Source organism: Rattus rattus, chromosome 8, assembly GCF_011064425.1.
Source record: "Rattus rattus isolate New Zealand chromosome 8, Rrattus_CSIRO_v1, whole genome shotgun sequence".
In the NCBI taxonomy this organism is placed as follows: domain Eukaryota; kingdom Metazoa; phylum Chordata; class Mammalia; order Rodentia; family Muridae; genus Rattus; species Rattus rattus.
This window is the reverse complement of record NC_046161.1, coordinates 52,780,219-52,794,053: the sequence shown is the minus strand read 5'-3', so window position 1 is coordinate 52,794,053 and position 13,835 is coordinate 52,780,219. Positions and strand designations below refer to the sequence as shown.

The window sequence follows — 13,835 nt, the reverse complement described above, 5'->3', positions numbered from 1 at the left end:
TAGCTCCTTTAGATGTCATCCTCTGTAAGATGAGACAGTATGGTAGTGCAGATACAGAACTGTTGTTTGATTTACTGGCCCACACCATGAAGCAGAGTTTCGTGTGGAAAACGCTCAGATACCTCCAGGAGACTGTTTGCCTTATTGCCTTACCACTTAATTGAAAACTATGTAAGAGATAACTCTGAGTGCTTATCTAGTCCACTGGAGGCCCTGGGCTCAGTCTCCACAAATGGTGGATGTGGGAGAAACAGAGTCTACAGATTATCTTTTCTGCCTGTTTTTTACCAATTTCCCCAGGAAATTTATAGTAACTTTTTTTTTTTAAACGTGAGACCCTCTCTGAGGGGTTGGGTATGTGTGTGAGGGAGATTAAATCTGTCCTTTTGTCTCTAAAGGGAAGATTTAGGTTGAGTACAATGAATAACATTTCTAAAATCAGAACTGTCTGATGAGACAGGCACCTCAGGAAGAGCAGCTTAGCCGTAACTGCTTAGTGCTTGCATTGCGTCGTCTCTTGCACCCAGCACTGCATGCACGTCTGTAGCTGTTTACGTCATGGTGAAGATCCCGGCAGAGGATCCTAGGTTACCTATATTGTTTTTGTGGTCTTGGAATTTTGAGTTTGGGTAGTGTTATAGCTAATCAGATTGACATAATGACAATTGAAATGTAATTTATCAGGATGAGGGAAGTTGGCACTTCCCTGGGTATTGCCAATTTGGATAACACAGCTTAATATTAAAGTTGAAAGTGTAGCTTTCTAATCTCCTGTAAAGCTGAAACAATAAATGAAGTCATATACCCCCACTCCAAGACTTTCCCCTGGGGCCCTTTGTTGAGTGTAATGAGGAGTATCTATGCTATAGTCACAGATAGGTTTTTCCATATTTTGGTAGAGTAGAAAATACTGAGGGTCCACCAAACTATGAGAGTTATATGTAGAATTCGACACATATTGCATGCTGCTTTCAATATTAAGAACATTACTTGGGCATTGCTGTGTCCTTTAAGATATGTTATTCTCAACTGTCTTTCCCCTGTTCCTTACCCACAACCCTTATCAGATCAGAAAACCTGTGTGTTCTACAGTGGTGTGTCTTGAATATCCCCATTAGTTTGCAGTAGTTACCCCGGCCTGCATGTTAGCCTTCAGTTTAATGGCCTTTTTTATGTTCATTCATTTTATTTTATTTCCCATCGTGGTTTTGTTTATTTCTTTTTTTGTTTTTTGTTTTTCTGTTCTCTTTAAAAACCGTCGTGGTTTGCCCTTCATATTCCCCAATGTTTGCACATGACAAGATGTTGCCATCCCAACATTACCTCCCACTTCACTGACCAGTGCCACTACTGACCATCTAGCACCAGCCACAACGGGACCACTACCTTCAGCTCCTCGAGATGTCGTGGCCTCCCTGGTCTCTACTCGCTTCATTAAATTGACATGGCGTACACCTGCATCAGATCCTCATGGAGACAATCTCACCTATTCTGTGTTCTACACCAAGGAAGGGGTTGCTAGGTAAGTGCTGCTTGTTTAGGGCCAGTGGGCTGATCTTCTTCCCCTGCCTGGTTATTCTCACCCTGCTTTATTGTGCAGTGTTTGTACCAGTGTTCAATCTGGAAAATAAGATTGTTGAAATTGTCTTCCCCAGTGTTATTTAGGTCATAATATAGACTCCAAGCACATTTTTCCCCACCTTTCTGAAAAAATGGGAGGAAGCAGATAGAGCTGTTTGGGTAGAAGCGTTCAGAGATAGCCTGGACTGTGCCTGGTATGTTTTGTTTATGGTTTATAGTGCAGGGACTCAAATCAAATCAAGTCAACATGTAAGCTGAATGAACATCGCCACTCCAACCCACCTCTAACACTAGAACTGTCTACCTTCTCGTAAGATTCAGCAGAGTGTGGAGATTAAGCCGGTATAACTTATCAGTCAGTGCATTTGATTTTGTACCTAAAGGGCCTTTTTGATGTCTCAAGAGTACTTAGGGGCAATGCCCTGGTACCTGCAGCACCTCAAGAGCTTATGTTGTTTACAGGAGGGCGTCTGGAATCTCCAGACCACTTTCTCCCCTGCTTGGCTTCATTTATGTGTATGCTCTTATTTTCCTTTCTTCTCAGTTAAACTCATTTTCTAGTGAAGCCAGTCTACTTATCCATGGGGCCTTTGTTTCGGTCTCTGGGTTCTTCCTCCTCGCCTCTTTCCAGCTAAAGCTACAGGCCTTATTCTTTCTGTGCCAGTGTCAGCCCCATGCAGCTCTCAGGCAGCCTCAGCCTCTGCACGTGACTGTTGAGACCACTGGTGATGACACTGACTATAATAATGAGAATAGTTGTTGGGTTGTTCGTGTGTATTTACGTTCTTTTCCCACTAGATTATGAGCTCTGTGAAAGACCCTTGTCAGCTGCTGACTTCTGTAGACCATTTCATTGTCCTCAGCCTAGGGCCTTAACACGTGAAGTACGGTTTACTTTCCTGCTAGCGTGCTGTGACTGTCGTACTGTACTGTGTTTATGGCCAGACTACCAAGCTCAGCAGCTGCAGGACCCGTGATTCTGCCTCATCACAAGTTGCAGTGATATACTTTATCTTGATAGATTGGACTGCTTGTCAGATAATGCTGGCTGAAAACAGGTTGTTTGAAATTTTACAAAGAAAAGGAAATAAAGTCCTATACATAAAAAGATGGCACAGTTCTAGTCTACTGAACATGGAAGACCTTAGATAAAAGGAAGTTTAGACAGTAGTAAGTGCTGAGAACAAGAAACCTGAAAACTAAAACAGCCAAAAAGTAAGAAATAAAAGAACAAAACCTCCCAGAACCCAAGTTCACACCCACAAAGGGGAAGAATGCAGTAGCCGCACATGGACCTTAGCGAGTTTCAGTATCAGTGTCAGAATAACCTACAGGTGACTGACAGCTTAATTGCAAGTGCCATGTAGGTTCACAGGGAAGAAGGCATCTAGTTATTCCTATGCATAAGGCTCACTATCTCTGCGGCATGGCCTTTGACTTCATTAATGCATCTGCCATAAATAAATTCCCCAAACAAATAATTATGCTTGGTTTCTGTCTTGCTCAGATAACACCCCTCAGGCGCCCCTAAATGCCCACATACAAGTTTCTATTCACTTTTGTACTTTATTAGATCCAGCTTATCCTAGTAACTTTTGTTAAATTTTTAGGTTTTACAAATCTGATGATGTCATTTGGGAACTAGAAGTGGGCTAAGTGAGACATTTACAATGACAGTTGCAGTGACACCAGAGTTCAATTTCATGTCTGGAGTAAAAGTGGTGAGACCTTAACACTCATCTCCCTGACCCAGAACTTTTGGTAGAAATTAGTATGAGGTTAAAAATAAAACACATGTTTGGAACCACATGTTGGAAAACCAGTAAGAATTTGGGCATAATAAAATGAGAATGGCCCATTTTAGACTTTTAAGCAGTTGTGCTCTCTGACTGTATTAACAGTTTGCAGTTAGCAGTATTCTGAGGGCACTTTTAAAGTTTATAATAGGAGAAGGAAAAAAGTCTAGAGAGAGCATGTATGTCGATAGAGATACAGCAGTTGGTAGCCTGGATAAAGGTAAGAGCAGGGACTTAAAATGGGTAGGAAGTGTGGACATACATCAAAGAAGATGCTTTAGGAGGCTGAGCTTTGTTACTTCATTAAGCTTGATGTCTGAATACAGGCAATGAAGGGATAAAAAATGTCTAGAATGGGGGGCTGGGATTTAGCTTCAGTGGTAGAGCGCCACCTAGGAAGCTTGAAGGCCCTGGGTTCGGGTCCCCAGCTCCAAAAAAAAAAAAAAAAAAGTCTAGAATGGAAAACCCATGTTGTGATTATTTTGTTTTATAATATAAACAGTTTATTTAGCATTTTGAGCTTATATTTATTATCTTTAAACAAGAGTAATAAATTATTTTACACAGAATAAACAAAAATACAGTGTAAGAATGTAGACCACTACCTTACAGGCAAATTCTCTACTTCTGTATTTAAACATTCAACCACCAGGTGGCACTATGTGCCTTGGTCATAAGCTGTAATTCTGCTAGGCACTTGCCTTGTGTAGTCCTGAGGGTTCTTTGGTGCCTTTTTTTATACCTCTGTAATATTGCCATTTACATTTATTACCATTCTGTCCTTTTTACCATTTAAATGTCTCTATTTTAAATGCCAGTACTTTTCTGGTGTTGTTTATTAAATGAAGAGTTGAGAGTTACTCCAAGTATTAATAGTATTTTCAAGATGGATGAAACATTAGAACTGTTAGTCTAATTCTAGGGCTGCATATTATGGGCACCAGGCCAAATCAGAGCTATTATTTTTATGATTCAGGATCTAATAATTGTTTCTGTATTTTAAAACAATTTTTTAAGCATTTATAAGCAAGTATTTTGCCTATAAGCTTTACTGTCTGGCACTTTTGAGGAAAAGTTGCCTAACCTATCTCATTCTTTCATTAAATACCTAAATAAAGTAGGGGTCAGAAAGAGCTAGTGGCTTGATCATAGTCTCTTGACGGGCTAACAGCCCTACCACAACTAGAATTAGATTTCCTAGCTTTGTGTTCAACACTGTTTCAATATAAAACACACTTTTTTTCGTTGTCCTCTGACTCAGCTGTAGTATTCAAACCTCAATTCCAGTGTAACCACACAGATACTCTGAAGATAGTCCTTTCTGTGGATCATTGGTTCCCGTCCTGAAATCACCTTTCCTTTCTCCTGAAGAGAAGTTGATCATACAGACGAGTCTCTCAGAGCCTTCTCAGATGGGGATTCGTCTGGGAATCATGCTTATGACGGACTTCCTTTTTATAACCATGATCCTATAGAAATGTTTCAGGTTTTAACAGTGTCACTGATTTCTCCCATTTCCCCACCTTTCAGAGAGGAACAAACAAAAGACATACAATTTCAGAAATGTTCAAAGGCAAATTTTAAATTGTGTGACTCTCCTTCTGAACGTGAGCATTCTGCCTCCTGCTTGTGTAGTGTGTAAGCATAAATGAAGCAGCCTTATCCTTCAGTTTCAAGTAAAATACCATCCCCAGTTATTTTCCTAGGAGATATGTTGTTTAAAAATTTAAATACAGGTGAGCCATAGCCTATGCTCTACAGTTCAGTCCTTCCCATTAAACAGAATAAGCATTGGTGATCAAATCAAGGTTCAGATACCTCAAAATATAAGAAATAAGTTGATATGCTTCCCCTAAATCTAGTAACTTAGAAGTTTAGACAAAGACAAAATAGTACGATGGATATCTTAGGTATTGCTGAACAATAATTTTTAATATGGTAGTATTCCTTTTAGGTAGCCTAAGCAACTACAGTGTAACAATCTCTGTAAATATTCTGTGACTACTTTGTTTTTTAACCAATTATGGTTTTGTTTTTTAATTTTTTAGATGAAAATACAGTTACATTGGGTTCCCTTTTCCCTCCTCCCAACTCTTCTCATTGTCCCCCTTCCAATTTATGGCCTCTTCTTTGTTATGTTGCACACACACACACACACACACACACACACTGCTGAGTTGTATTTGGTTATAATCAGTGATATCAGTAATGTTTGAGCAAGATCACTCACAGCTTGCCAAGTATTTACAACTCACTCTTCTGTCAGCCTTCTATACTGTTCTGCCTGGTAACGCTTAGTTTCTCTTTTAGGAGTAAATGTGACTTAATGATTAGACTTTCGCAGGAACTGGAGATTGAAACTATCTAGAGCTATGCTGTATTGATCGGTTTCTTTCCTAACCCTTCTTTATCCAAAGGGAGCGTGTTGAGAATACCAGTCAGCCAGGAGAGATGCAGGTGACTATTCAAAACTTAATGCCAGCAACTGTTTACATCTTCAAAGTTATGGCTCAAAACAAGCATGGCTCTGGAGAGAGCTCAGCTCCTCTACGAGTAGAAACACAGCCTGAGGGTAAGTCTTTCACCTGTCTGTTGGCCAAACCCTGACAAGAGCTGCTTGCAGTCCTGTCGGCTTTTAGTCTTGCATACCAGCTTTCAGCTCCTTCTAGATGAGAAGATGAATTTTTGTTGAACATAGAAGTAAAAGGGCAGCAGTGTATTTCTGCTTTCTTTCCTATTCATATTATACCGATCTTTTAAGGAATAGCTCAGAAGTCTTGTAGAACCTTTCTTTGATCATATGTATCTGTATGATCCTAGATACATCATCACCTCATTCCTCAGTGGCTTTATTAATGCCTCTTGCTTATTTTATGGACAGTTCCTATAACGTCTGTCATGTCTATAATGTAGTGCTTTGCACAGTGGTGGGTATTTGACACTGTTAGTGCCCTATGTTATCACACCTCATAGATAGAACCTCTGTGCTTTGGATCTGTGTTCTTTTATGCTCAATGGTATTGTCTATAATTTTATTTCTAAGACTTTCTGTGACTAAGTAAGGTAAATGTCAGGTTGGTTTATACTATAAAGGTCCTGTATGCCTCAACTTTTGGTTATAAGCTACAGGCCTGAATTTATAAGAAATATAATGTTTTTCCTTCTTGAAAATTTTTAACTATTACTTCTTGCCATAAGCTATATTTTTCTCAAAATGGTCTCTAGTTAACTTTTATGACACCTACACTAGCTTTCTTTGTTCACAAACCTAAATAAAAGACTTTGTTTTAGAAGTGAGCATGTGGGGTTGGGGATTTAGCTCAGCAGTAGAGCGCTTGCCTAGCAAGCGCAAGGCCCTGGGTTCGGTCCCCAGCTCCGAAAAAAAAAGAAAAAGAAAAAAAAAGAAGAAGTGAGCACGTGAGATACATTTGTATCTCCCTATCTGGGAGCGCAGAAGAATGAATTTACCAATTATATAACAGAAAGAATTCAGGAACTCTGCCTGGTGGGTGGAATAAAGGCAAGAAGTTAAGAACCTTCAACTTTTTAATGTTATAGCAACTTACTTATCCAATGTTTGTGTGCCTCCTATGCCAGGTACTATGCAAAATACTAGAAACACAGAGATGGTGAACAAGTAATGTTTGTTTCTGAGCATAAGCAGTAGTAAATGTAATAATGAGTCCTTTGTCACGGAACTGATGATACTGAAATCATGAGTCAATGCTAGGCAAGAACACAGGGCCAAGAAGAGTGTCCAGACTTGATTTAAGGTGAATGCATTCTCTTTACAGAGGTAGGGATGGTAAATTCCATAGTTGACTGTGTTCAGAGTAAGTGTAGGAATTATCCGTTAGATTTAAAGCTCCATTCCCCTTCATCTACTTTTAAGGAAGGCACCATAATTGAGAGATACTAGACTAGAATTCAGAGCAAGGAAGAATTTATATAAAAATACAGAAAGAATCCCAGAAAAGGAGCCTGTGGTTGGCCTTGAAGCATTTGACACAGCACAGGCGTTCTTGGGGAGGGAAACTGGATGACCCAAATCCCAGAAATAGGATCAAACAGTACACATGCAAAGTGAGTCATGATGAAAATGAAGGTAGGACCACTGGATTTGATCTGGTGCAGAAGTCTGTCCTGGGGCTGTGAACCTTCTGAAAATGAAAATACCTGTGTCTATATATATATATCCACATTCCCCTTGAAAAACGACTATAGCTTTCATGAACATTTCAGACTTTGTGTTCAAATTGTCAAACCATTGAACTGAAAGAGTCATTGTCAAATTTAGAAGTGAAAGAAGACATAAGGAGAAGCGGCCTTACTGTGAACCTACTGTGTGCCTTTCATTGTGTTGGGCAATTCAGATATAAAGATTAGTAAGCCTTGAGTTCTGTTTACAAGGGATTTACAACCTTCTGTGAGAGACAGGCAGTTAAATACACAGTAGTGTGAGGTGCTACCATCACATGGAAAGAGACTAAGGTAATTAGTTGAAGGCTTTGGTTTAGAAAGAGTAGTTGAATGCGGTTATAGGCAGGAGGAACAACTGGCTCTGATGCAGGCTTTTGGCATTTGTAATGTGACAGACAGCAGAGACGCCAGCAGTGAAGAGGGCCGTGCACCTCCTGAAGCTATGGGGCGTAAGGAGAGGTTTGAGCACTGAATTAGCCTTTGGAGGGCATTTTGCACACTTTCTGTTTGTTAGACCACTGCACAGCTGACTTGAAAGGATCATCAGTGCCTTTTACAAGGATCGTATTCGCTACCTAAGCTTAACCAATGAGTATATTGAAGATGATGTTAAGAAAATTTGTTTTTCTATTTTTTCCCCTATTTTTTCTCCTATTTTGTTTTCCTCTCTCTTTAGTTAAGTTGGAAGAAAGTTTCCACAGCAACAAAAGTGTGGCAAACCCTACCTGTCAGGCTACACAAACTGTGCTGTTAACATTGAACAAATGGCACAATTCATGACTAAATAAAGCAAACAACTGTTAAAATGACTACATTCAGATCCTCCTACTTCTGAAGCAAAACAAGTCTCACAGCATAAAGCTGTTGTTTGAGAAAACCAGCTTTTTAACCTCTTTTTTTTCCTTTTTTGTTCGGAGCTGGGGACCGAACCCAGGGTCTTGCGGTTGCTAGGCAAGCGCTCTACCACTGAGCCAAATCCCCAACCCCGAAAACCAGCTTTTTAAAACATTTTTTCCTTCCTTGGCCTTAAATCTAATGGTGTCTATAATAGTGGCATTAACGCTAGAAAACCTATTTTTAATATATAATTTCTCCCAAAGTATAGACCTGAGCAGCTAGCCAGGATTAATATATATTTTGGGAAAGAACTCTGATCAGATGAAAAGAATATTCTAAAAGGGTTGATGCATGAGCCATTGTAGAAGTTAGATCCAGGGTCCACAAAGGACCAGCTACCCTGCTGAAGGTACTATCATAGTCTCCTTACTGCGCTCCATGAGTCACGTTTTAGACTAAAACACTGTCCAGTTTCGGGCTCCACCACTATAAATTTCCCATGACTTGAAAAGGTTCTTAGCCTCAAAATTCATGGGAATAGTAATACTTTGCATCTCTTTTGGTTAGTGCTAAGATTAAGTTAGAAAAGAAAAGTAAAGAAGCATGTAATGCGTTAACTTTATTGATGTTTGGCTCATTGTAAGCATTCAGTAAATGTAGCTATTACTGAACGTGATGCTATTTCTTTAACGGGTTTTATTCTTTGCTGCTTCTCTTCCGTGCTTGTGTCCACACATCCTTTCTAAGCATGGATCTGACTGTCATGCTCCTGTTCACTGCCTGTCAGAAAATCTGAACCCCACAGTAGGACATCAAACGTTCCTCCCTGTCTGGCTCTTGTTTTCGATATTATTTCTCTAACATCCGTTCTGTGGTACAACCATACAAGTCATATAACATTGTCTTTCCACCTATCCCCCAGATTGCCCCAGTGACAAATAATATTCTCGCAGATGTCTAAAAAACCATTTTTTGTAATAAGAAGAAATCCTCACAACTCTTCTCTTCCCTTCCCTAAGCAACCCTTCACATAGCAGAATCCTGTGCTCTCTACTCTTTCATTACAGCCACCATATGAATCTGCCAGCATTTATTATTGTACCTGATCTGTGCTAAACTGAGTTCTTTGTGAATGGGGCTTCTGCCTATCACTATGTTCCCAGAACCTGCTTAGTATTCAACAGCAGAAAGATCTCTTCCAGTGGAGGTTGCTTTTATATGCTGCCTTATCCCTCTACAAAACCAGAATTTGGGGCTAGAGAAGAGGGCTCAAATATTTATTGTGCAAGTCTAAGGACTTGAGTTTGGATTCCTCAGTACCCACATAAACCTAGGCACACACCTGCAGCTCAAGCTAAGGGATGGGGGAAGGGAGCAGATAGATGCCAGGAACTTGGGTCATCCAGCCAAGCTGAAACAGGTAAGCTTCAGGCTCAGTGGGAGACCCTGTCGCAGAGCATGGCAGTAGAACGTGATAGAGGAAGACTTCTGACACTGACCTCTGGCTCCCACACAGCTCTGTGTGGTAAGAGAGTGTGTATATACATATGCACTTCTGAGAGTTTGTAAATCACAGGAATTCTTTTGTGTATTTTTCTTATTTTTAATAAATTGAAGGTACTTCATTTCTGGCTTTGAGTTATGTAAAGGAAAACATATGGATCTTAAAAATACTTCAAGTCAATTGTCTTTTTAGCTTTTATTGTTTCTAAAACGTGGGCTTTGTAACAGTATTGCTGAGAATGGCTATTGTGAACTGCAGTAAGTCTGATTTATATCTTGATCTCTTGGAATTCTCTTTTCAGTTCAGCTCCCTGGCCCAGCACCTAATATCCGAGCTTATGCAACATCACCTACTTCTATCACTGTCACATGGGAAACACCGTTATCTGGCAATGGGGAAATTCAAAATTACAAATTGTACTACATGGAAAAAGGAACTGATAAAGAACAGGTATAAAGTGATATGGTTTTTTAGGGGGGACCATTAGTTTCTAAAAACTAAAGGGGTAGAGATACAGCCCAGTGGTAGAACAACTGCCCAGCATACAGGATATGCTAATACTGTAGCCTCCACCCCAAATCTTACAAAGCTCTATGATTAGTTGAAGAAATCAAAGATTATTTGATTTATTTTGAAGTTTTTACCAGCAAGGGTTGCTAAACATCAAATAATATTTCTAAATAAACTTCTATTGTTTATAATTAACTAATCTGCTTTCGCTATAGACAACATTCTGTAAGAGGGTTAAAACTGTATTGTGCAGCATTTGTTCATTTTGTAGCATTTCTTTTGGCTTGAGGTCTCTGTGTGTGTGGGTATGTATGTACAGATGCATATTCCATTTCATTCAAGGATGTTGATGTTTCAAGTCACTCCTATACTATTAATGGACTGAAGAAATACACAGAATATAGTTTCCGAGTGGTGGCCTACAATAAACATGGTCCTGGAGTGTCTACACAAGATGTTGCTGTTCGAACATTATCAGATGGTAAGCTTTTTCCTTTGCAACAAAATGCTATTCTTAGTACCCCTAATCAATAAAACCATGTGCTTTGATGTAAAGAAACTTTTATTCTTATCCCCATTGTACCTCTTGATGATTAACTCACTTTTTAAAGTATTTTTTTCTTACATGTAAACTTCTGGTAACACCAATTTCACCAGCATTGCTGTAAAACTTGACTGGAAAACACAGAGCACATAGTATCTAATACGGAATGGGTTCTCGGTGTTTTTAGTACAGTCTTCTGAGGAGATAAATTCTGTTGCTTGTTTACAGCACAGACCATTTTATGGCTGTAGGATGATTAGCCTTACTGGAAGTACCACTCATATTTAAAAATGTAAGAGCTACAGTTCTTTTCCCTTAGGCAGAGGTCAAACGTTACGTCAGTAATACAGAAGCAGCATATATGCATGGTTTGTAGTCCATGAAGAGATACAGCTTTGACCTCTGTTTTCCTACCCAAAATACTTAATTTCAATCCAAATTACGATGCCACAAGCAGACTCGTCAAATTGAGAGAAGTTCTGCAACTTTTTAAAAAAATTTAGATGGCCTTTAGCGTTAAAGATGGCCTCTTATAATATATTATAATATACTCTTATATTATATCTTATAGAAAAAGCATCTAAATTAAAGGAGAGTAAGACATAGACTGTAAAATATGTGTGATCTTTGGTTCCTGGATACCAGAAACAAAAACATCTATGTAGGACACTGCTGGCACACTTACTAGATCCAGTTTTAAGAATGCTAAATATTGGACATGTTATTATATATATTTGATACCATTTTTTAATCAAAATTACAGCTTCCAAATGTGAATTTCCTATTTTAGTTTGATTGGAGCCTGCTGTTTTTCTCAGGAAATAGTGAACTATTGAATTCAGTTATTCAGATATTGAGACAAATGTAAACCATTTCAGAATAATCTGTCACAGTGACTTACAGCAATCTCTCAGATAATTCAGAAGCAATATATGGTAGACAAACCGGTACCTATGCAGTTCTCAGTGTGCACTTAGAGCGAGAAAAATACAGTAGAGAATACAATGTTCATTTTAGTATTCCTTTCTTTGGACTTGACTTTTTTTTTTTTTTTTCCGGAGCTGAGGATCGAACCCAGGGCCTTGTGCTTGCTAGGCAAGCGCTCTACCACTGAGCTAAATCCCCAACCCCTGGACTTGACTTTTTTTCAGATAAAAAGGAAAAACAAAAGATAAGTTATAGTTAATCTATCCAACTGCATATCCAATTGGTCGTGATTTAAGAGAAAAAAGGTTTTACAGCCTTTTAATTTACATGTAAGCCAAATTTTAACTGATCTTAAAGTTGACCTATTGACCACAGCACTATGGAAACTGAGTGGAATGAAGCTCCTTAACGTGGGGTTTTCAGGCAGCATTTTGGAGGAAGGTAAATCCCAGATCTTAAGCCTACTAAAAGGAATGCCTTGATCAAGTAAACCAGAGAAGTTTATCTGTAAAAAACATGTACATGAAATGAAAATAGCAGTAAACTCCTATGAGAGCTGTGAGGAGTGAGTTCCTGCTACACAGTAGCTTTTAACAAATCTTAACTTTGAGGGTGGGGATCACACAGACACAAGTTATGTTGAATGTCTCTATGGCTAAGTTACTTTTTAACATGGAATAGGTGAATAGAATAGAATAATAGGTGGGCCCTACTTCAGATCTCTACAGCTGAACCTCTGACTTGAAGCCATATCATTTTCCCAGCACGTTAGGACAGCTAACAAGGCATATTCAGCTCAGTAGGTCCTTATTTCAGTGTGGAGTCACCAGATGATAGGGAATTGAAAAGTCCTGATGAGAAGATTGGTTACGAAGGGCTAGAGTTAGCAACTAGTGAGAGAGCAAACTAGTTAGGTCTGCTTGAGTTTTCTTTGCTGTCTGTCATCACATGAAGGGAGAGTATATGAGCCATCAACTTTTAGACGCTCCTTTGTTAAGTTCCAGAATGTTAAGAACTTTGGTTATATAACTTTGTTTCACTAACAGACCCAAACTCTTCATGCCCGCTGTCTGACACACTGGTGCATTGGGGAGCCAGATAGTTCACTGATTACAGCTTTCCTTGTTGAAATATCTTTCTCCTCTTGAGAATTGTCTTGTAAACCACTTTGGGACAGGAAAACCAAACTCGCTGTGTCCATCTTCTCGTCTTGGTGCATACTGTCATTACCTAATTCTGGTCACTTGCCACATTTATTGCACTCAGTTCCAGAAAATGTGTGGCTCTTCCCATAGTGGGTACTCAGAATATGTTTAAGTTTTAGAATATCTCTTAAGTCTAGAAAAGTTCAGAGTCTAGGGCAGTGTTCTCAGCCTTCCTTAATGTTTTGACCCTTTAGTACAGTTCCTTGTGCTGCGGTGACCTCCAACAATGAAATTATTTCACTGCTACTTCATAACTAATTTTGCTGCCATTATGAATCGTGATGTAGATATCTGATGTGACCTCTGTGAGTGGGTTGTTCGACCTCCCAAGGAGTTGCGACCCACAGGTTGAGAACTGCTGGCCTAGGGGTTCAGGACTCCTTATATTCCTGAACTAAGTATCTGATTTCCAGAATTTTAACCTGATTTGAGAAAGGGTGGATGCTCATGTGAATAAAGGATGGCCACACTTCACCTCCTAGCGCTATCAACATAAGACACAGTTAGCTGGGTTGAGACCCTCATGATGGGTGATGTGTGGATAGTTGAATTGTTTCCTTTTTTTTTTTCTTCTTAAACCTGTCTAGTGCCCAGTGCTGCTCCTCAGAATCTGTCCTTAGAAGTGAGAAATTCAAAGGTAAGGCTTTACTTCTATTCACTTTACTGGCACCCTGAGCCTCAGAGGGGTGTAGAGAGCCAGAAATTCTTTGGTCAAACATCAGAACAGTGAA

The 13,835-nt window shown here is 39.3% G+C and overlaps 1 protein-coding gene across 10 annotated transcripts in view; it reads left to right on the top strand.

Annotated features, from left to right (window-relative positions):
• Window positions 1–13,835, top strand: part of Neo1 (neogenin 1) — a 153,079-nt gene that overhangs the window by 94,830 nt on the left and 44,414 nt on the right. For 5 of the 10 annotated variants that reach the window (XM_032909403.1, XM_032909402.1, XM_032909401.1 and 2 more), the window contains 5 exons: window positions 1,303–1,522; window positions 5,795–5,949; window positions 10,220–10,368; window positions 10,771–10,909; window positions 13,692–13,741. In XM_032909403.1, the coding sequence (XP_032765294.1) occupies window positions 1,303–1,522; window positions 5,795–5,949; window positions 10,220–10,368; window positions 10,771–10,909; window positions 13,692–13,741 (713 nt within the window). The remainder of the gene's footprint in view (window positions 1–1,302; window positions 1,523–5,794; window positions 5,950–10,219; window positions 10,369–10,770; window positions 10,910–13,691; window positions 13,742–13,835) is intronic. The other 5 variants (XM_032909405.1, XM_032909407.1, XM_032909404.1 and 2 more) reach the window with 1 other exon arrangement.